This window comes from Pteropus vampyrus, unplaced genomic scaffold (assembly GCF_000151845.1).
Source record: "Pteropus vampyrus isolate Shadow unplaced genomic scaffold, Pvam_2.0 Scaffold15, whole genome shotgun sequence".
NCBI classification, from domain to species: Eukaryota; Metazoa; Chordata; class Mammalia; order Chiroptera; family Pteropodidae; genus Pteropus; species Pteropus vampyrus.
The window spans coordinates 16248806-16273233 of NW_011888796.1; the positions used below are offsets into that span (position 1 = coordinate 16248806).

General features: G+C 35.4%; 1 protein-coding gene across 8 annotated transcripts in view; it reads right to left on the bottom strand.

Moving 5' to 3' along the window:
- MAP2K5 (mitogen-activated protein kinase kinase 5) overlaps positions 1-24428 on the bottom strand; it is a 245476-nt gene that overhangs the window by 207571 nt on the left and 13477 nt on the right. For 7 of the 8 annotated variants that reach the window (XM_023527276.1, XM_011385914.2, XM_011385897.2 and 4 more), the window contains exons 3-5: positions 18730-18797; positions 4033-4102; positions 247-287 (exon numbers count right to left, since the gene is read on the bottom strand). In XM_023527276.1, the coding sequence (XP_023383044.1) occupies positions 247-287; positions 4033-4102; positions 18730-18797 (179 nt within the window). The remainder of the gene's footprint in view (positions 1-246; positions 288-4032; positions 4103-18729; positions 18798-24428) is intronic. The other variant, XM_023527273.1, reaches the window with a different exon arrangement.

The window sequence follows — 24428 nt, forward strand, 5'->3', positions numbered from 1 at the left end:
CGGACCAACAAAACAATTCCAAATAAATAAACGGCACCAAAACCCTGTATCCAAATATATACACATATTTAGCAAATACTACAGATTAATCCCCTCTACCTACCATTTTTAAAAAAAGCAAAAAAAAAAAAAAAAGGATCGCTTGTCAGAGCTTGAGAAAGTGCAGTTTTATTTGACATTTCAATAAGTGGAACACAGCATTACAAATCCATCTAACTTTACTGAAACAATTATTGAAATTCGTACCTTCAGGCCATGTATGTTCCGTTCCCCAGGAGGCTTGCAGGCTGAAACAGTAATTGACTAAATTGTAGAACACATCAGGGCCATTTACAAATTTGCTCAAAATGAATCGTTTAAAAAGAAATGAGGGTGACACCAAAATTAGCAGAGAGAAATGATTGAAAAGTGGCTCCCAAGACCCAAAGTGGGAATTATGAACCAGGGTTTTTAACTTGCAGGAGTGAGCATTTATAAATGCAAAGAGCTTTCTGACACCACCTCATATAAATTCCAATTTCTGCTTAAAACATAAAAATCAAGTTAACTGAGCTAAAATGATTAGATTCCTCTCATAATTCAAATTTCTGCAATCTTTCCTCACTCTATTACATTGTGTATCTGTTGTCACTTAAACTACTTTGAAAATAGCTAGATTTTTAGGGGAGGTGGGGGTGGGGGGTGGGAGGAGTGGGAGAAAGGTTTTTTAATGCCAAAAAAGATTGTTAGAATCTAAGAAGGAATATTTAAGTCTGAATAGTACCAGCGCACAGCAATAAGCAGTCAAATTGATTAAAATACAGAAATATCACTAATTTTATTACATTTCTTGCAAATCTTGCCATCTGCTAATATTTAAGTCTAAAGATAAACCAGTGCCAGAAAAAATAATATTAATTTCTTGACACCATCCTGAGTTAGAGGTTAGTATTTTTCCAATTCAGTAAATGCTTCTCCATCAAATGTTAAAAATACAAAAGCTTCCTGACAATGTTATAGGCTGTTTCCATCTGAAAACTACAGTGCCCTACATATTATATGTTAAGGGGCTGTCAATTGTGATTGATTGTTTGGAGAGAGACAAATTTGATTTTTTTTTTTTTTTTTTTGCTTCTCTCTCAGATGTACATGTATTTTTCCTCTGTTTCTGACAACAAGAAATTGAGCTGTTTAATAACAGAAAGATGTGAGTCATAATTACAAAACACATCAGTTGCTTTAATTTTGTATATTTCAAGTATATTCAGATATATTATGTTTTTTCTTAGAAAATATATCTAAACCATAATAAAGGATTTTTATTTGTTTTTCTAAAATACATTAAAATTAAGACTCCAAATCTTCTTTCCTTAAAATGAAAATTAACTTTTTGAACAAAACAACAGTCACATACATTTGATGCCTGGTCCCTGAGGGACCATTAATACTTCCTAAGATATTTCAGAGTATTTCTACCTAAGTACCCAGTGCATTCATAAACTTCATTTAATAAGAAAGTAGCTAATCAAGGAATTAAAGACTGGCATCAACTCTTATCTCTTAACATCTGTGTCATTCCTCAATTGGCTTCTCAAACCTTTATGACTGAAAATCTACACAGTATTCAAAAAAACCTACTAACCTCATATTTCCTAAAATTATGGAGTTATAAGTTATAATAAAGCTAGTAAATTTTCATATGTATTAACATTTAACATAGCTTTTAACAACACAGAGGACTTAGCCATGAGCTGAGAGTCACCTTCCAATCAATTGTCCTACTTGGAATGAGAACATCTGATATTAGAACAGAATAGTTTTCTCCTGTCTTTCTCACTCGTGCAGTCCAGAGATTCTTTTTAACATGGGGCCTGACCAAAGAATCTATGTCTGAGAGCCTCTAACCAACTAGGTAGACTCAGTTAATATATCCAATATATCTATATTCTAATCGTACAATTTAGCATAATTTCACTCACCTACATATGTAGACATATAAGCAAAAAGCAAGACTACAAAAACTAAAAAGGGGTTTAATAGCATGCAAAAAAAAAAAAACTATAGGGGTAGTTTTTAAAAACTTTTAAAAACTTTAAATTTGGCTTGGAAGAACTTTATTTAATAATTTATTGGAGCCTAGTAGGTTCTATGCTACATGTGACACATTTCACTTATTCTTCTAAGTATTTTCTCCCTACTTCGTATTCTTCTCCATACTCCTACCAATCCCTCCAAACTATCCCATGCACACTCCAATAATATTTTAATTTATATACCCTTTTATTTTAAGCAAATTATAATTTAAAAAAAATTCTTACTCGAACGGTAAATCAACCACTTATAAGCTGTGTGACACTAAAAAATTATCTAACCTTTCTGAACCTCAATATTCTCATCTATACCATGAAAGCAACAATACCTAGTAGGTAAAACGATTGGGAGAATTATAAATGATAATATTTAAAGCAATATTAGTACCTAACAGAGCAGATATCTAAAAATAGTTATTACCATGGGAGGGCGCACAATGGGTATGGACAGTAAGACTACGGGGACTGTTCACAAAATAAAACAAACAAAACTTGAAAGGATTTTGAATGAGAAGTAAATATTACATTAAAAAACGCACACGCAAAGGCTCACAGTATTGGAATATAATCCTCCAGGATAGTATACTAGGATTTGCTACAAAAGAGCTATAATGTCATCAAGTGGAGAAGTAATTAATGGAAATTTTTAGCTGGTAAATAAATATTCCTTATGGAGAAACAACTTTGAAACTTGACCAAATCCTTGACCAAATCCTCGCTCATTGAAAATATTAAGAAACAATCTGCATCCTTGCAACTAGCCTAATACACAGAAATAGCAACATTTGTTCTTGCTTTTTTCTGTTTTAGTTTTTAGTCTTCAAGTGCAATAGAATTGAATAAATCATAATCTTTCTTTCAGATACACACTTCTTTCAAATGGCCGATTTTATTTACTTAGCCCTTTTAAAAGTTATTAATAATGTACTAGGTACTCCTGATTCCACTGCCTACATTACCCTTGAACCCAGATCTTCTCATGGGGTGACTGAGCCGAGTCAGTTACCTTTGGAGACTTTATCAGTGCAAATAAGAGTCTACTAGTTAATTGAGCCATTCAAACTTCAGAGAGTTACAGGTAATAAAAGTCTATAACATTTAATTGGAAAACTCATACCATGATTATTTGTACAGTACCAGTTAACGAAGCTAAGTTTAACTTTTAATTATTTCAATTAAATTATTTCTAAAAGAGGTCTCTGAATTCTCTTAGAGAATTTCTGTATCTGTTCCATCAGTTAGAAAACATCGATTCCAAGAGGGAAAAGGTATAATGGGTGAAAGACTTAATGGTTTATATAATTAAACTGTTCTTTTTCTCCATTATTCAAAATTTGAGGGAATGTTTATATACAACTGAACAATCATATCTGCTATAAGGCTAGTAGTGCCAGACCTAAAAAGGAAAAAGCAAATTATCTGACCAGATAATTTAGCAAGACTTACCCTCATCAGATTATATTTTTTGGAGACAACAATTAAATTCCCATTTATTTAGAAAATGCTACTCCAAAAAGTCAAGCACCAAACATTCCACCAAAATTTCTCTCCTAAAACCCCTCGGTAAACCTTAGCTTCTGTACTAGCTGAAAGCTTCCTTTTCAACAGCAACTTTGGCTACCATCATGAGCCACAATTTATAAATATCCAAAATTAAAGTCATTCATTTGCCTTGGTTTAGAAATCATGTGGACCCCCAAAGAGTTCTTTAAGCGAATGTAAGTATGTGCTTCAAAAACAAAAAACAATCTAGTTAGTTTAATTTACTCTAGTAAATCAGATATTTTCTCTGCCATAACTGTAATATAGCTTACAATCCCCACGATAATGAATACTTCTTTTGTTTTTTTCAAATTAAGAGCTAAACATCATGTTATGTGCATTTAAACCTTTGGAAAACATAACTGTTGATGAAACCGTTTACTGAAATAATTACTGTTGATTAGAATTTGTTCAACATTACCTCTTGGAAATATCTGCAGAGGCTCTATTAACTGTCCATTTACTTGCTGTTCCATTACTGTGGAATAATACTGCAAAGAGATTATAGAAAGAGATTACTCAGTAATATATGAATACTGGAACAGACACTTATGGGCTGTTTAATTCATAGTACTTTTGTAAATTGCTGGTATATACATATCAGCCTCAAGAATACTTTTTCTCCATTTGCATATTAAAATGACGTAGTGACTACTCAGGATTGAAAGTCCAGTATAGTGTTATCCTCCACACTGTCATTTATCTATAAAAGTAAAACTGTTAAGACTTTAGCTTAGTATTTGATCTGTAGAAATATTTTTTAAATGATTTTAGAAGAAATTTTAGAGGAAATTTCTCAACTGGCTTTTTGTTCTTTTCCCCTGAACTATGCAAAGCAAAATGACGATGCCCCCACGTTTACCCTGGATCTCTATGCCAGTTAATCAAACATTATTCATATTTGAGTATAAAATGCACAGATAACAGAAATCTAAATCATAGAGACTGTGGAATGAGCAAATAAGATATGATCCATCCAAAGATGAAAGGATTAATATGATAAAAAGGCAGCCCAGTTTCAAGCAAACATATCTTTTATGCTTTAGTATTATAAACACTTCAATACAGATCAAATTTCACTTTAAAATTGAGCACAAAAAGTAAAGTTTCGAGTAAAAAAGCATTCACACTCCTTCAGAAACACATATTCCTTCAGTAGTAGGTTGTATGGTGGTCTGATTGTTATTTTCCTTAGTATGCTAATCGATGATCCTATGTCCACCTAACTTAGGGATGGCTTCTGTGCCCTCAGTTCCTTAACACTTAACAACACAAAGTAATGTTCTTGGTGGCAAAATATCAATGATGAAAACTGCTGATTTTGTGTTTTGAGGGGCTTTTACCGAGCAGCCTTTTTATCTTTATTGTTTCTATGTTAAAAACACACAGATGTTATTTAACTACCACAGTTTCAGGAAATTCTTCCTTGACAATCATTATTTGCTGACATTCTTAAGAGGATACACACATATATCTTTTTATTTTAATGTACATTATATTATTGCAAAATCAAATGGTTCTTTTCCCCTTAGAAATAAAGGGAGCTATGAAATTCTACATCATCTTGGGAATCACAAGTTAACAAGTCTAAGGCTCTTTGCCCTAAAACCAAAGTGAAGATGGATTTTGATAGCTATAGACTGATAAAAGTGTACCCTTCTCTCCAAGGGCTTTCGAACTGTAAAGGTAACCGATCCTCCTCTTCTATGTACCTAAAAACTTATATACATACAGCATAAACATGTGTGACACATTCTCTGGAATACATACTAAGGCGAATGTCTTTCAGGAGACTATATTCCTTAAAACCACAGAAATACGGTGCTTGCCATTACTCAAACAGTGATGACAAGTAAATGAAATATCAATCATGTAGGCTGTCAACCTTTTGGGACAGCAATAACTGTTAACAAGTAGTCTGGAAAAATTGTCCGAAAATGACTTGTCCTCAGCACACAAGTATTTGAGGTTTCTATGGAAAATTAAGATGCCAGTGGCTATTTGGAACATTGCTCAGGTATTCTTTTTAATGGGAAATTTGCCGGTTATTGATCCACAGCATGTACCCCCTTGCTTCTGGAAGGCTGCAAGCAACTTTCCAATCAGTGGCTGTCAAAAAAATTACTGCCTTTTTATACTGATACAAGACAACAGCAGTGGTGGTGTTCCCTTATAGTTAATGCTTTTCTTTAATTAACTGGTATGTACAATAGGTTAGTAATTTGTTACTACTTCACCACAGTCCTAGAAATCAAAACAAATAAAACATCCTTATGCTTTATCTAACAAATTAATTATGTAGTTGTCTGAAACTAGTGCTTGGGGTCAAGTTTGAAAACAAATATAACCTCAAAAGTAAAGGGTCAGAACAGGTGCAATGCATTTTTTTCCTACTATAAAACCTTGCATGCATGAAATTGACCTGTTTTCTAACTTTATTTATTTACTTCACAAAATAAATAAATAAAAATGGTTTCCTTTCCATTTCAGATTTGTGCCAAATCAACTGGTAAACTATATATCCTTTTATAATCATTGTTAAGAATTTTTTAGCAAGCTATAATCATCTCTTTGTACTATGATTAACACAGTCACAATAATGACATTAAGTATGTTACTTGCCAGTTTCTCTAAAGCAAGTAGTATTTCTTTGTTTTCTACAATTCTTCCAAAGCCAGAGAACATTTTCTACTGCCGAAATACTGGGTTTGATCTGTGTTTGTATTAACAGAGAATCTGTGTTCCACACAGCAAAGTAATTCACCACTAAGGAAAACTATAAAGGGCAGTAATTAAATCCATGGTGTGGACCCACTCTAGGCAACTGACCTCTGAGGAACAGGCCTGGTGAGGGCCAAGGGGCCACCAATAAGGTACCAGGCCTAGGAGCTCAGGCCACTGCTTTCATGGCATTCCCTAAGGCAGGGGTCCCTAATCCTTGGACCACAGACCAGTGACCAATACTGGTCCATGGTCTGTTAGGAACCGGACCGCACGGCAGGAGGTGAGTGGATACTGAGTGAGCAAAGGTTCATCTGTATTTGCAGCCGCTCCCCATCACTGCCTCAGCTCCACCTCAGGTCATCAGGCATTAGATTCTCATAGGAGCACCGGTCCCTGGTGTCAAAAAGATTGGGGACCGCTGCCCTAAGGGACAAAAATAAAATGCAAGGCCACACACAGTCTCTACTGGCACAGAGCAGTCCTGATGGGTCAAGGCCTATGCTGCCCTGTGAGATGAGCAAGGCACCTGAAGGAGTTAAAGGACTCGAACCCAGGCGTCTCAATACTGGCCATTTCCTAGCACAGAACCTCAGTGAGGATTAATGAGAGACTCACATAAGAAAATGTAAGACAGCACTTAATAAGTTGCAAAGCAAGTTGTTTTTAGATCTTGATCCTCTCTATTTTTATATATTTTCCCTTTAAAAGGGATTATTTTCAATTTTATTCCAAACAGTGATAAAATAAACAATGATGACAAAGATTTCTACTAGACAAAACGAAATTAAGAAATAAACCAAACAAAATCCTAAATCTTGTATGCCAAATTTAACATAGTTTGGACAGAAAAGTAACAAAGCGACCGCTATAACATTAATAGAGCTGTAATCTGAAGTTATCCAAATAATAACCTCCTGAGCTTAATCTCTATAATCCTATCCTGGCTTTCATCACTCCTAACATAAAGCCCTGCACATAGTAGGTTTTAGATAAATATGTACTGACTGAAATGGGATCTGATTCTGATTCTACCACTTATTAACTTGTGTATTCTTCAGGAAGTCATTTAACTTCACTGAACCTTTGTTTCCTTCAAATGGGAATAAAGAGATCTACTCTATGATATAGGACTACTGTGAAGCTCAAAATTAAACTGCAGCAATAGAATTAGTGAAGGCACTTTGTAAACTGTAAAGCTTTATTAGTAGTTGGAAAATTAAAAAGTGAACCTCCTAATATTTAAACAATATTAAGCACATCACTTTCTGAGTAGAAATGTTCCAGTAATTAAAAATACAAAACAGTTATGTATAAAAAGTACAAAATATTGTGCTCAAACTGAATACCTCAGCAGCAGTTATAAAATGTTTTCCGCTTGTATACCTTGAAGAATCTGTTACATGCTGTAATTGTAGCAATAATCAATAAGCTAACAGAGTAAAAGATTAATCAGTTTTGTGATTGCTAATGGAATCTCCAGTACCAGACTCAGATTAGTTTCAGAGTCCCTCTGAGATGTTCTTCAAAATCCTTAAACAACTTTAATAAGGATGTGACAAAGTTTAGCATAGTTATCCAAAAATCTAATTAATTTGAAACAGAGGGCCAGATTCAACAAGGGGATAGCAAGTACAATTTTTGGCTTTGTTTTCCTTGCAAGTTTATCAAACAGTGTCCTATTTGTTATGAACCTAATTCTAATTCTAACGGCACAATTCAATCAATAATTACATTTTTTTCTTCATGGAACTCTGCCATATAAAAAACCTGAGTTCCAAAACAGCACAGTTTATTTAATTTTACAAGGCACAAGTTCTCTATTAAGAGAGAAGAGGACAGAGACAAAAAGAGAGCAAGAAACACACACAGAAACGACTATCGCTCACTGAATACCTACTGTATGTTAGGCTCAGTACTATGTATTTACGTTTATTCATTTAATTTCTCATAATTCTGTATCATCACCCCTATTTCACAGATGAAGCAAATGGTTTATCGCTGAATCAAAAAATACTTCATTCCAATCCATGCGCTCAGAACATAAAATGTATGCTTAATTTAAGAGTCAAAAGGTAAGTTATCTCATCGTATTTCTCACATCTCAAAACATTTAACTACATAAACTGGGCTACTTGGGTAGACTGCTGAGCTGATGGAGAGCTTGGCTTCCTCATTCATATCCTGTGTGGGTTAGGCCATGTCACCTGATCTTTCAGAGACTGAGGAAGTGTGAGGCAGCATGGGACAGTGCAGATTCCTGTACTGATGGGTGACCTCTCTCTCTTTCTTTAGTGACTCCTTCTGGTTTTCCTCCTACCTCTCTAACCACTCTATTCAGGTTCCTGTAAGTGGTTCTTTCCTTATCACTCCTTTAAATGCTGGAGTTCCCCATGGTTTTTCATCAACCTTGTCTTCTTATTTTAAAATCTCCTTGAGTTAACTTCAGCCATTTCAAAGGTTTCAATTACCAGAGGAGTCATTGAGACTAATTAGGAGCTGACGAATCACAAATCTTTACTTCCAGCCCAGATTTCTCTCCTAAGATTCGGAGCATACCCAATTGGTTGTCCACAGGCTCTTCAAATTCAACAGGTCCCTTACCTCTCCCACTCCTCCCTCCCTCATGCCCTAGACCTGTCTTCTGCCACCCGGGTTCACTATCTCAGTGAGTGACATCACAATGACCTAGTTTCCCAAACCAGATATCTGGAAGTAATCCAAAGCATCTCCCTTTCCTTCTTCTCCACACTCAATCAACCAGTCTTATTAACTCTGCATATTCTCCCCATGTCAAATTTCTTAAGCTAGAACCCTCCATGATCCAGTCTACCTTCCTTCCCACCCTCATCTCACACCCTCCTCCCCGCTCCCTTCCTGTCCATACCACACTGAATGACAGGCAGCTCCTTCTGAGTGCACCAGATATCCTTTCCCCTGAGCCTTTAAACACACGCTTCTCTCTGCCCCAACACCTTTCCCAGTCCCCTTGTCCTAGCTTATTTCATCTAGACACCATCCTCTTCAGGAAGCCTTCTCTATCCCCAAAGCTGGATGAGGTGCTCCTTCCTTATGCTCACAGAGCACCTAATGCTTGAGCATATTATAGCATTTATCACTCTGCCTGGTAATTATGAGTTTTTCTTGTCCTTCCACATTGAATACTGTTTCCTTTTCTGTTAATCTCCCTGACTAGACCAAGAGTTCCTTGAATTCCTTGAAGGAATAAACTGTATGTTCACTGTACCTCCACTACCTAGCATTGCACTTGGCCAGATAGCTACTATTCATAAATTTTTAGTGTATGAAAAACTGCCTACATGAATAAGTGAACAAATCAGTGAGTGAGTGATCTCAGGTCCCGGCTCTACATTTACTAGCTGTGTGACCTTGAGAAAGGTATGCAATTTATTTGTGCCTCAGTATCCTCAGCTTTATAAATGGGGAAAATACCAGCCTTGCTCACTTCATAGTGTTAGGAAGATCAAAATCAAAGGAGCTAGTATATGGGAAACCTTATAAAGTAGTTGGAAAAAATCTTGAAATAGGGCACAGTGCTATGAATCTCCCACTTCCAAGTACACAGTACACAGAATAACATTTATAACAATAGGGTGACACAGAAACCACTAAACGAGATCACTGAAATTTTTAGACCAAGTACAGAGGTAGAATTTAACTAATTGGTTTATCAAGGCTGAGTCAGTATCCCCTTCCTTTTCCTCAATCACTACAGTACTCTAATAATAAGTAAAAGGGTATTAGAAGGAACACTGTGTGTTTCTCTTCTGGAAGTTCATCAAGGACAGGGACCATGTCTTGTGTGTTTTATTATCTCTTAATGCAGAAGTATTAACCTGGGGTCTATATAGGCCTTAGGATATCCTTGAAGTTCCTGAAATTATATGTGAATTGTCACACTGTGTGCATTTTCCGGGAAAAGAACAAACAACTTTCTCAGATTTTCAAAAAGGTCTGTGCCCCACAAAACCTAAGAAGCTGCTGCCATACAATGCCTAGCACTGTGCCTTACACATAATAGGTGCTCCATAAATGTTTAAGGGAAGGAGGCAGACAGGAATACAGACATGGCAACTACTCTCGTTGGTTGTACCTTTTAACTTATTCATGGCAAGTCTTACACATCAAATGAGGTTTATTTATTATTCTATACATTTAAAACAGAGCAGTTTCCTAAATCTCTCTTTAGCATGCCATCTAACAGACAACATAAGTGGTACAGTATTTCAACTTATAAGAAATAGCATGCTGGTTTTTTCCTACTAATGATAAAATTTTCAAATTCCTGTTTTGTCAATACTGCAAGCATACCCCATTATATGTAGCTCAGTCAGTAATTACAGCAATAATCAATAAACTAACCAGCTATTTGCAGTCCACAGTTAATTTATTAGTTTTCTCAGTGAAGAATCCAACAATCCTAACTCTGTCAAATGACTACAAATTCAATTACAACACTACTCAGATGTGTCATCTATTATGCCTTCTTTCAATTATTTCTCATACTTTAAGAGGCTTTCCCTCTGTGACACTGACCTATTAGGAAGTACAAAACTGCTTCAGCAGTCAAAAATAACATATGAAGTCAATCTACTTGGGATATCAAATTAATAGCTACATTTATTTACCTGGTTTCCGGTCCCCCCACTACTCCCCACTCACCTCACTGCCCTTGCCTTACGGTGACTACAATGCGCACATGCTCTTCTTTAAATGACTCTGGACTAAGGGTCCACATATGGTGATGGATTGATTAGATGATGAGAAAGAACACAATGAAAAGTGTTCCAGTGAAAGGTCAACAGGGAACAACTCTGGGGCCTGTTTATAGGCTAATGTTATTGGATAGATGTACTTATTAATGATTTGGAAGTGAAAAAGACAGTAAGTTGGACAAGTTTAATGATAACACTATTTGTTTTGGATAGTAAAACCGTAAAGGATGTTAGGGAGCTCCAGATGGTCTTAATAGAGGTTTGAGCAGCCAATAGCAGATGAAATTCAACTTAGCCAAGTTTAAGGTAATGTGCGTTGGCAGGAGTTTAAATTTGTATTCAGTGATGGGCCCAAAACCTGTAGGATCCTCTCGGGCTTTCAGAGTCTTTACTATGGTTAGCTTGAGGCAGTGACTATACTAACCTTTTACTTGATTTCTAGGCTGCAACAATTCTGCTATACTTCTAAAGGAGGTAATGTTTCAATAGTAGCTTCGGGGAACCTGCCACTTAAATAAAACAGGCCCATCAGCCCATGCAGATAGCAGGCCAAATGGGACATCCTTTTATAAATAGACTGCTTTATTTGACCAGTTCCCATAGTGCTTTGATAAAGATCCGGCCTGCTGTTCAACTGCTATTAAAAACTAAATAAATCAAACAAAAAATGTTGGCAAGGATGTGGAGGAAAAAAAAAAACACATGCATTGTTGGTGGGGCTGTAAACTGGTATAGCCGCTATAGAAAACAGAATGAAAATTCTTAAAAAAATAAAAATAAAAAATAGAGCTACCATACAACCCTCCAATTCCACTTGTGGGTATTCATCTGAAGAAAATGAAAACACTAATTTGAAAGATATATGCACCCCTATGTTCACTGCGGCACTATTTACAACAGCCAATATATGGAAGCAACCTAAGTGTCCATCAATAGATGAATGGATGAGAAGATGTGGTATATCTATACACAATGGAATCTTGCTCAACCATAAAAAAGAATGAAATCTTGCCAATTGTTACAATATTGATGGACCTAAAGAGTATTATACTAAGTGAAATAAGTCAGAGAAACACAAATACCATATGATTTCACTTATATGTGGAATCTAAAAAACAAAATAAATGAACAAACAAAATAGAAACAGACTCATAGATACAGAGAACAAACTGATGGTTGCCAGAGGGGAGTGGGGTGTTGAAATTGCAGAAAAGGTAAAGGAGTTTAAGAGGTACAAACCTCCAGATATAAAATATATAAGTCACGGGGATGGAATGTACAGCACAGGAATACAGTCAATAATACCATAATAACTTTATACAGTGACAGACGGTTGGTTACTAGACTTATAGTGGTGAACACATCGTAAGTTATATAAATGTTGAATCACTATGTTGTACATTTGAAACTAATATAATATTGTTTGTTGACTATACTTAAATAAATAAATAGCAGTAAAAAAGAAGGAACATATATAATAGAGAAACATATTTAGAGAGAAACAACTTGTTTTGAAATTTTTAGTTACCTCAATTTATAGCTTTTTTGGACAAATTTCCTAGTTCTTCTAACTTTATTGTAGCAAAGTTACATTCACATTTCAGATATATGTGAAAACTACCCCTCTTGTTTCAAATAAAACTAGCCCTGAGAGCACAGAGGTTCATTAGGAGCTGCCAACAAGAGGGTAACACCTTAGTTACGTCCCACAGCAATCCTACTGCTAGAGGTCCATCATTTCCTTTGAAGAGAAGCTCCTAGCCATAGCTCCAAAGGGGCTAATTGATGTAATATGGTTCTGCCCCCTCGTGCCAGCTGTCACAACACAGGACCCCAGAGGAACCAATCTACAGGCTACACTGAGCCCTCCACAGAGATGGAGCTGAACTGTGAGCATAGCCGCATTAATGAAAAAATATAAGTGGTCAAAAGCTTCTGTGCCCATGGTCCCCAGAGTGCCCTGCCCTGGTGCCACTCTAACTGAGGCCTGCTTGTGCTCATTTTTTCCTTTGCTACCATGAGCCACATAATAAACCCCTGGTTTGGATGTAAATTTGAGACTGCTTCTGCTCCTTGCAAGCAAAGATATCTCAAGATATTTCACAATAGGGGCTAAATAAGGGACCACTACATTTTTTATTACTATTTCATGGTCATTCAAATGTCCCAGACAAAATATTGAAGGGAGTTAAAATAATCTACCTATGAAAAAAATGCTTTATTCATTGACTAGAATGAGAAAACAAGAGAAAAACTTTACTTACAGCTTAGGGCATGATATTATTTGAGTAAAAAAATAGAATATTTCCATAGCAATTTATTTATTTCATTCAGTTTTTCACCATTTCTCTACCCCACCAGGAGAATATACTGTATTATGTGTTGTTTGGATGAACTGCTTTGAATTAGGGGATTAACCACTTATCGAAGATTGAGATGATTTTGACTGAGCTAATTTTCCACATATAAAGTATGTTCAAAGTAGTACCTACTTAATACAGAGAATATATGAAAGCACCATGTGCAAAAATGAGCTTCCAATCTCTTCGCTCTTTGAAGGCAACTTCCTAACAGCAAAGTCCCCGAGGCTATTAAATGTTCAACTCCTAACAAGGCAAGAAATTTTGTGGTAACACTCAGCCTTATAGGTAAGGACAAAAATCTTTAGAACTTCAAAAGCCCACAGAGTATTTTTTATATTCAATGGTATTAATAATATTACCTCAACAGATGTCAAAACAAAAACATCACTTAAAACCACCAGAAGTGAAGAGACTGGGAATCAAAAGACCTGGGTCTATGTCTAGGCCTTCCCATTCATTAGCAATGTGACCGTCAACTGAATCCAACCTCACTGGGCCTCAGTATCCTTCTCTATAAAATGAAAGTGTTGGATGTGACCCATAAGCCTCCTTTCTAACTCAACTTGAGTAACTATGGTTTTAGAGGCAATCTCCATGTTATGCATACTAGGATAAAGCTAATCATATTCCCATTTACAAGGTGTTATAGAGGTCAGAAAGTATTTTCCCTCATGGCACCCAATGTCTAACAAGGTACACTATAGTCACGTATACCAAAGGGAATACTTACACTCTACTGAAACACAAAGGCTTGGCCATAATGGGAGGCATTACAGTGAAACTCATCCCATACTTTAATGGCAGTGTGGGGAAAAAAAGGTATAAAAAAAGAGAATGGGCAAAATGAAGAAATTCTTGTTACTACTGTGCTGTACTCCTACAAGTGCCTGAGTATCAAGAGAACCAGGTGTAATAAATCCTTTACTAGACACGGGATTTAGCAAAACAAATATGAATCCATTTACAAAAGCCAAGATGTACTGCTGAGTTTTTTAATGAAAGGTCACACAAAAGCGGAGGTTAACATTTAAATAACCACCTCCTATCAGTGGGTCTCTATGATAAATAAAGTTTATGATAAATCAATAAACAAGGCCCAGCACTGTTTGATGTTGTAAGGAAATGAAGCCAGCACTACCAGACAACAAATACAAAAAGATGGAAGGAGAAAAGCAACATACTATCTTCAATCTTTCTAGAAAATGAGAGGGAAAACAAAGCAAAAAGATTTAAACTACATTAAGGGAATATTTAATAGGTTCTTTAAAAAATTAGCAATGATCAGGTAGTTTTCAGAATACATAGGGTGAGTATTTTTTGTTCTAATAAAGCATTTCAAATTCTAATTAAAAAAATACTTTATAGAGGAATTAAAAAGATACAATAGTGTCAAAGAAAAAGCCATGATCCCAGAAGTAGAATATTCTAACAACATAACTTACAAGAAACTACGCCATAAAAACAGATTGTTGATTAACACAAACTCATAACAAAAACGCAGAGAGCTATCACAATGGTGCTGTAATAACACTTGGCTGCTGAATTCTCTCAATACGTTAAATATCTCCTTGGAGACCAAATTACTTTACATTTTCTTAAAAGACAATTTATTATAGCTTTGTTTTCTCCTCATTATCTCTTAAAAATATATCTAATGGAAAAAAAATACAACTTCTAAATAAATAAAACGGTACTAATGTATGACAACAGACTTTGGTTTAATATGTTGGTTATTATTTAACAGCACACAACAACCTATTGTCATGACAAATCCTTACCACAATGTGATATTGTCATGAGAAATCCTTATCACAATGTGTCATATATATCAAAAGACATTGTATGCCATTATTATGGCACACATAAAATTAACAGCCTAAGGCTGCTAGCAATTTAAATAATTGATAAATTTTCAATTAAAAAGGCAACATTTTCAGGTCTAATACAAAAATCTATTTAAATTACTGATAAAAACATGCTTCTGTTGGCCCAAAGCCAGAAAATGCTTGCATCTAAGGGATTAAAAAATAATAATTCTGCAAATTACAACTTAGACATTGAAAATTTTTTTATAACTTTATGCAGAGATTAGGCTGTTTAATCATTTAACCTTTGTAATCAATGGAAAAGAATAATTAAAGGATTTATGGTAAAATTTGTGTCTATTTTTGCTTTCCCTATATATGGCTTTTAAAGAAATACTAAGGTGACTGCAAATTTATTGAATTCCATATGAAAAACTAAGTTGTTTTCTTTTTTAAACAACAATATGTGGTTATCTGTTAGTATCTTCCTTATATCACCACCCAAATGCTGGAATCAACGTTTTTCACAGCCAAACTGAACCTAAAAAATAAAAACCAATGCAGATTTTTAATAACAGGTTGGCAACTGAAGACGATCAACCAAAAGCTCCTGTGAAATTAGGTCCAAATGATTCTCTTTATGGCAAAACTGGAATGAAAAGGAATTGTAACCATGAGAACCAACACGGATCAAAATGACAGCCAACCAATTTTGTTAGTACTTTTAGAAAAAGACTTCCTTACTCCGCTTTTTAAATGTTTATTCAGTGACTTACTCTACATAAACAAGGAGTATGTGATGGTAGAGGCTACTGCAACAAATAAGAGGAACAGGAAATCCATTTAGGTTTTAAATGACTTAAAGCTTTCTCTCTCAGGGATATTTCCATTTTAAAATATTCTGCTTAAGCACTGAGAATCAGAAAAGTGGAGCTCTACCTTAAGTTAAAATTCCTTGGGGGCTTCAGGTTCCCATCTCTAAATGTTTGTTAAATGAATTAATGAGAAAATCTGGACCTGATCAGCCTGACTACAATCCATAGACCACGGCCAATTCATAAAAAAAGTTTTCAACATCCACGGCAAATTAATAAAAATGAGAAAAATATAATGACTTTTAACATTAAGACTAAATTTACTCACTTTAATGGTCATCTTTACTTTTGAGATTATTTACTGCTCAACATTTTAATCTTTAAATGACTCCCATTATTTTCTTAATAAAATGATGGTTAACAGTAGATAACCTTATTAATTTATGTATTAATGTTTTTATTTGGTAAAATTAAATGTTACCATCCTATTTCTGTCCTCTAATATAAAAATGAAAAATTGATTAGTTCATGAAGTCCAAATAATTGGGTATCAATGAGGTAGATGACTTCTTTACAGGCTAAGAAGCAGCTCTCAAGAAATTTCAGGAACTGTTAAGTTTAAAGACCATTACATAACTAATATTTTCCTGCACAAAATAAACAATGCATTTGAGAAAATAAGCACAAATCATGAGGAATATATACTACACATATCTCAACTACGGTATTATATAAACACGAATCATTCAGAATTTAATAGTGATGATGACATAAAAGATCCCAAACCTAATGTGCAAGGAGATAGAGAGGAGAGAAACAATATAAAATGGTAAAGGAGCGCGGGCTTTGGCATTAGGAGAAAGTGAACTTAAATTCCATATTCACGTTCATACTAGCTCTGAGACCTTGGGCATGTCTCTTAAGCATAGCTTCCTCATCTAAAAAACAGGGATGATAATATCTACCTCATAGAGTGATTATTAAAGCCAAAGAAATTTAATACCATAAGCATCTAGTACATAGAGTAGGCACTTAAAAAACGGCGATGATTATTATCATTATGATCACATGCAGCAACATTCTTAAAAGGCACAATCTGCCAGACCTTCCCAAAAGAACATTTTTGAAAACACACCTTTGTGTGTGGTTATGTCACAGACAGAATGACAGTACACTGATGTCAGTAATGTACTCTCTGCAATAGATGTATATGAAAATACTAGAACCCATCTGTGTTTGTGTTTTCTAAAAATAAGCATGTCACATTCTCAGGAGAGTTAGCCAATCAATCAATACCAGTGCTAGACCTTTCAGCAGACCATCCTATTCTGCCTTTCAAGGTGATGATGAGCCCTGCTCTAAATTCTCAGTGCACAAAGACTCTCAAATAAGTTAATGGGAAGTCAATGGGAAATTGACTTTTCCTACTCTGTGCAGCTCTGCATGCAACGCTCTGTTAATCATGCCATCCTTCTTGTTCTCTTTCCTCTTACCCTAAATTAAAACTATTGGCAGAAACCCATACAGACATTTTACAGTTTTCATTACAATTAAACAGTATCCTGAGTTAAAGTTGAGGTCTATCAAAAACCTACAACCTAACTGTTGGCTAAAAACTAGTCTCACTGAAAAGCAAGGACCCCGATGCCATCATTTCCACCATAATACCACTTTGCATTTGTATAGAACTTTTAAGTTTTCAAAGGGCTCTCCCTGTCTATTCTCCCATTTGATCAGTACAATGACCCTGTGCAGTAAAAAGGACAAGTATTATTATCTACAATTGACAGATGAGGCAACTACAGCACAGAAAGGTTAAGTGATTTTTGCCCAAGGCCAGGAAGCCAGAGGAGAGCAGTGGTCTCTGGACTTCCAGTCCAATGCTCTTTCCACCGGGCCACTAGAGAAGGTTTTGTAAACAGATTACAAACTCAATTAAAATAAAATAAAATAAATAAGAGGAAATAAAACAAAATAAGAGGAAAGCACAAATCAGGGCTCAGGGAAGCTATATCTCTTCACAGTGGTTGAATTTTTCAAGTTTAGTATTAAAATTTTAGAAATATACTCTTTCCTCTTGTTTGTCTACTTTAGCTTTGAGACAAACATTAATGCAAATTTTCATTGAAATTTGAAACACAAAAGGAAAGTCATTTCAGGATATATTCAAATCACTTTGATTCAGTAAGTAATCCTGTAGTTCATCTTGGGATGGGGGTAAAGGGGTGGTTAGTGCATAAAATAATAGAGTACATCTTTAAATTGTGTATCCGTATTAAGCCTGCAGCTACATTATAACTGTAGTCTGTTTGGAAGGGTGAAGAGATCTCCAGTTGAAAGTAGATTTTGAAAAATTTTTTAGAGCCCAGGGGTTCATTTTTAATGAGCCGTCACTTTAAGTACTGCATAAAAAATACAGGAAATTGATAGTCCATTTAGTCTGCACCATACCTAATGCAAAAGTCATTAAGATGCGTTATTCTTAATGTTCATGATATGATTAGTAAGTGTCTTTTGAAAAGAATGTCCTTAACTTTCACATAAAGAAATCTTTGAAAACCTTATATACTATACAGAAAAATGTTATGGCAACTGATTTATATCTTCACTATGCCAAACAACAGCATCCTCAATTACAGTAACATTTTAAACATAGTCCTCATTTGTAATATACTTACATATGACAGCATTGCCTTCATTTCTTCATCACTCCTCACTGTAATTCGATCACCATCTTCATCTTCATCTGTTTAAAAAGCAACATAATGCAAGTGGTAAGATTTGCATTTTTTAATGTACAAAAAGCACATCAGCTGGGAACACAATACAACTGGTTTTTACAACCTGATATTCAAATCCTCAACATTCTATTTTTGGAGATGTTGAGGTTTGTTGTTTTGTTTTTCATTCAGAATACAACCAGAATATCAACAAAGAATTAAAAATTTTAGGGACAGCTGAAAATTAAAATATTGCTCATGCCATTCATGACATGTATCTTGTTTAAAATAAGTATACCTGGAATATGACTAAAACAGGTTTGGTTTAGAGAACTTAAAAACTGAAGACAGATCAGTCCTGTTCTACTATCAGTACTTTTTTCCTGTCCCACACAAAACCCTATCCCTCTATTTTTCCATTCTTCCATTCTTCCAGGCAACCCATCATGTCACAATAGCATGATAAAAATGGCTAACATTATTGAACACCATTATACACAAGGCACCATGATTTGTGCTTCACACGTGGTACCCACTTAAAAACCTCACAGCAACCTACAATATGGATACTGTGACTCGATCATTATTACTCTTCCCTTTCTTACAAAAAAAAATTACAAAAAACAAACAAAAACTGGGAACCTAGAGTAAGGTTAACTTGCAAAGCAACTTTAACACAATTCTCCCCATACCCTTCCTATCTAGTAGCAATCTTTCTTTCTGAAAGTTTTCATTTGTGCTGGGAACTCTGACTATAGTAAGCTTCAAATGGTGATTCATGCTATTTTGAAATAACAGTCTTAAAACTAGAAGATAATAAGAATTTACAAAATGCATAATCAGAATGTATACATTTGACTAACTATCATCAAAGTGGCCACAATCAGAAACAATGTACTTATTTCAATTATGTTTCTCTTATACAAAATAGTTTTGAAATATCTCTTCACAAACTGCTTAAAGAACCTGAAGACAGACCATGTGAAACAAGTGAAACAACTATAAGATCTCATTTTTAAACCCAAATGGAATTGTCCATCAGATCACTCAGCTACACTACCTGCCAAGCAGAACTCAGAATTACTTTTGGCTATTTCTAAATACTTAGTTAGCTACTTCATCTTTCTAAAAATAAAGATCTGTCAACACCCTATATGGTAGACTTTAAGTGTACAGTTGAAAGAAAAATGCCAAAAACATTTTGAGCAATAGCAGCATTGTTGGAGGAAGTACAAAGGCTCCCAGGGGAAAACCTAGAAAGGGGCCTCCTCTCCCTCATTTGGATATCTTGGCTCTGGTACATTTATAAAACAATCAGTGGTGTTATTTTATTTTATTTTTTGGTCACTCCTGGGCATCTAATTGTTGATTTAATCAGATATGGAGAACCTGATCCCAGGCCTGGGGAAACAGACACATCTTTTGTCATGAAGATGTGTCTGTTACATGACATGCTCTGGGGACTCTTACTGAAAATACAGCACGAGTTCAGATCAGCACATGGATCTTTGCCGACCGCCCTCCCTCCTGTCCAGAGGCAGTTTTGAAGATATACCCCTGCTCGGTGAACAGACCGTGGGAACCCTAGGAGGGAGCTTGTGTTGTCTCCCAATTAGCCTATTTCAGAGCAAAATGCTACTATCTTTTTATCCTCACTAGCCAGTAGTAATGTGACATCATGATGGAAACCAGCATTTGAGCCAGCCCAGCTCTGTGATCAAGCCAACAGCTCTCACTGGGGTTCTTTCTCTAAAGCATTTGTTCCCCGATCCTGGTTCATTCCCAAAGAGTTCTCCAATTTGATGTAAATCAGTATCATCAAGTCACACTGTTTAAATATCTATATAGCTAGGAGCTGTCTAAAGTCACTATTGGCATTATGCTACCAAGAGCTGCCTGTTTTCTGTATAAAAGGCACACAGTGGTCTCTTTCAGTGACAAAGAAGGTACATTCCTAGAGATGTTACATATATAAAGGACTGTATAGGAATCTAACACTTTCCTTCTTTCTTTTTTTTTAATTATAGCTACAGAATCTATAAAGACGAATTGGGGGAGAAATGCCATTTTAGTTTTGGAAACAAGGAGTTTCTACATAGGTTCTAGAAACTAGTATTTTCAAAGTTAAGTAAAAAGATTTTCTTACAAATGAAGGAAACAAAGGAGGAAAAAAAACATATAATATAAAGGAATATAATGTTGTACATTATCACACATGAAAGCACTTAAAATTTTTGTTTTAAAACCAAGTCAAATTCTCTGTTTAGATGTGGACTAGAATGATTTGTTCTCGATAAAAGTCCCAAACTTGGTAAAATTTCCAGCCTAAACAGAGTAGCTTTTTGTAAATCTTGGTTCTACACCACAGCTAGCTACAGAGATACAAAGGGGCTGCTTATATTCAAACTTCAATCTACACAAGACCTCAAAAGATACTGTTCACGTGGAATGAAGAAGTGCTTGGAGTTTTGTGAACAGGTAAAAAACCTTTTTATAATTTGTAAAGAGAGGACACAGATTCCAGAAAAGTTCTTTATATCACAGTCTCTCTAAATCAGTAACAACAACAAGAGTTCTCTAAACTCTCAAAACCAGAGCTTGAACCTTTATAGCTACTTAAAACAAGAGGTTCTGTAATTCTAGAATTCTATGAAATCTCTTAGGGTTTATTTCAGCGAAAAACTGTGAGGGAAGTCAGCCACCAGAATAATTTCTTGTTTGACAGTTCCACAAAAGGCAGCTATGAAATACCAGGGTACTTTGCTTTAAGTGGGCAGAAAACTGAGACCAAAAGGCAAGAAGAGCCAACTTAGTGGTAGGGTGTTAAGCAGTGTCCCATAAAAAGTCTGTCTCCAAGAGAAAGATTTCAGATAAGTTGAAAGAGGCATTCTAATAAAGCCTGAGGATTAAATCAAGCTTACATGACACAGTGATTAACAGTTCTTACAGATTAATAAGTGACCCCATTATGTGTACATATTGGTTTTCTTTACAAATTGCACTTTGGGTACTATCTGATTCACCCTAAATATTGTGACTGGTAGTTTTAATGAAGACTTCTTGTTATTGTCAAAAAAGAGACAGTTGGAAGAGTAATCACACCTATGAGAAGACTGATGATTCTGGCCAAAAGGCAAAATCCAAGCTATCTATCCTCCAAGTGCACCCCAAGAGCAAACCATTGGCTTGAGCAAACCATTGGCTTAGAAGTTTAAAGTGGGAATACACTTTTCTCTAAAGAAAATGAAGTCCAAAGAAGACATATAACAGGTACATGAAAAGATGTTCAACATCACTAATTATCAGGGAAATGCAAATCAAACCCACAATGAGATATCACTTCACACCTGTAAGAATGGCTATCATCAAAAAGACAATAGAAAACAAGTGTTGGTGAGGATGTGGAGAAAAGAGAACCATTGTGCACTACTGGTGGGAACGCAAATTGGTACAGCTACTATGGAAAACAATATAGATGTTCCTCAAAATATTAAAAATAAAATTACCATATGATTTGGCAATCCCACTTCTGGGTATAGCTCCAGAGGAACTAAAATCAGAATCTTATAGAGACATCTGCATTCACATATTCATTGCAACATTATTCACAATAACCAAGATGTAGAAACAATGTAAGTATACATCACTAGATGAACAGATAAAGATGTTGTGTGTGTGTGTATGTAATGGAATATTACAGCCATGAAAAATAAAGTTATCTTAACATTTGCGACAACTTGGATGAAACTTTAGGGCATTATGCTAAGAGAAATAAGTCAAACAGAGAAAGATAAATACAGTATGATATCACTTATATGTGGAATCTAAAAAAGCCAAACTTAGAGAAACAGAGTAGAATGGTGATTACCAGAGGCTGGGGAGTGGCGGAAATGGAGAGATACTTATCAAAAGGTACAAATTTTCAGTAATAAGTATAATGAGGTCTGGAGGTCTAATGTACAGCATGGATTATAGCTAATAATACTGTATCATATACTTGAACGTTGCTAAGAGAGTAAATCTTAAAACGTTCTCATCAGAAAAAAGAAATGGACAGGATAGAGATGTTAGCTAATGCTATAGTGGTAATCATCTTGCAACTTATAAGTGTATCAAATCAGAACACTGTACACCTTAAACTTACTCAATGTTATATGCCAATTATATCTCAATAAAGCTGGGAAAAAATTAAAAAATAATTACAATGAATTGACAGGTGTGATAAATTAATTAAGCATAAGAAAGTAGAAACAGATTTAGTATAATATACCAAGCAATTTAGTATGACAATAACTTCAAACACTTTTCTCAACAAAAAGCTGAACTTATACAGCCCATCTAGCAAAGATTGTGGCTATCTATCAAACTGGATTAGCTATAAAAAGTACTAGAACTATAAATCATACAAACTTAACTAAAATGACACAAAGAGTTTTATAAGTATAAATATGTTGGTGAAGAACACTAGAAAATAGTGTTACTAAGTAGAGAGAAGTAGAAAAAATAAGTTGAACTCTTGTCTTATATGTGGAGGTTCTTTGCCATCTGACCAAAAATATATTACTAGATATGACCAAGAGGGGGGTGGGTGCGATAGATCTGATACACTGATTCACAATGAGAATTCCAGGCTTCTCTAGTTGCCTGGAGCATAGCAATATGATTTTCCAGCACATTAGGGAAGCAAAAGTAGAACCAGAAAGTCTATGTACTGGCTGGATTTTGTTAATGTCACTTAAAATGGAGGCAAAAATCTTAGCAAGATACCAAATAGAGTGCAGCAGATGGTAAACAAATATTATGAAGCAATCTTCACAAAATCTGCAGTGTGTCACAAATATACAAAATGGCAGAGTTTGGGAAAAGAGAATCATAACAGGCCATATGTTGTTAGCGATTTTATTTGAGGCAACATGCAATCCAGAAACCAAGAGAAGGAACATAAAGGCCCAATAGAGGAAGAGAGGCAGCCTCAGGTAAGGGCGGTCAGAATGGCAAGCACAGTGCCTACCAAGTAAACAGCAGAAAAACAGCAGATGCTGGGGAGGCCTCAGCCAAACAGCACCCACTGCAGTGACAGGACTCAAGTGGGCTTTCAAGAGAAACAATCTAGCTTCTACAAAGAGCAACGGAAAGTTAAGGCAATATATTATATGTCATTTGTCACAGTCCTTCAGTGCCCGGTGAGTCAATTAGAACTACAGCAAAGGCATTTTTCTAAGGCAAGAGGAAAGAAATGAAAACATAATTGCAGAGGTTAGAAAGACATCAACAGGAAATTACCAGAAAAGTTGTCAAGTTCAGAGCCCTTTTCAGGTATGGAATCTAAGATCTGCACAGGACTACAGGCCATAGTTTCTATGGCCAAATCTTCATATTCATGAGTTTTAAATTAGCTCCATACCATACCTCCCACCTCCTGATTCATTTTTTACTTATTTTCTCTCTTCCTTCCAACAAATATGTAAGTACCTACTATGTAGCAGGCAATTTCCTGAGCACTGGGAACAGTTGAAAAAGAAAAAAAAAAAAAAACCTGCTCTCATAGAGCTTACTTACATTCTCGGTGAGAAACTATAGGGAATGTGGGAGTTTGGCCTATACAGGTATCTGGGAAAAGAGTGTTCCAGGCAGAGGCAACAGCTAATACAAAGGCC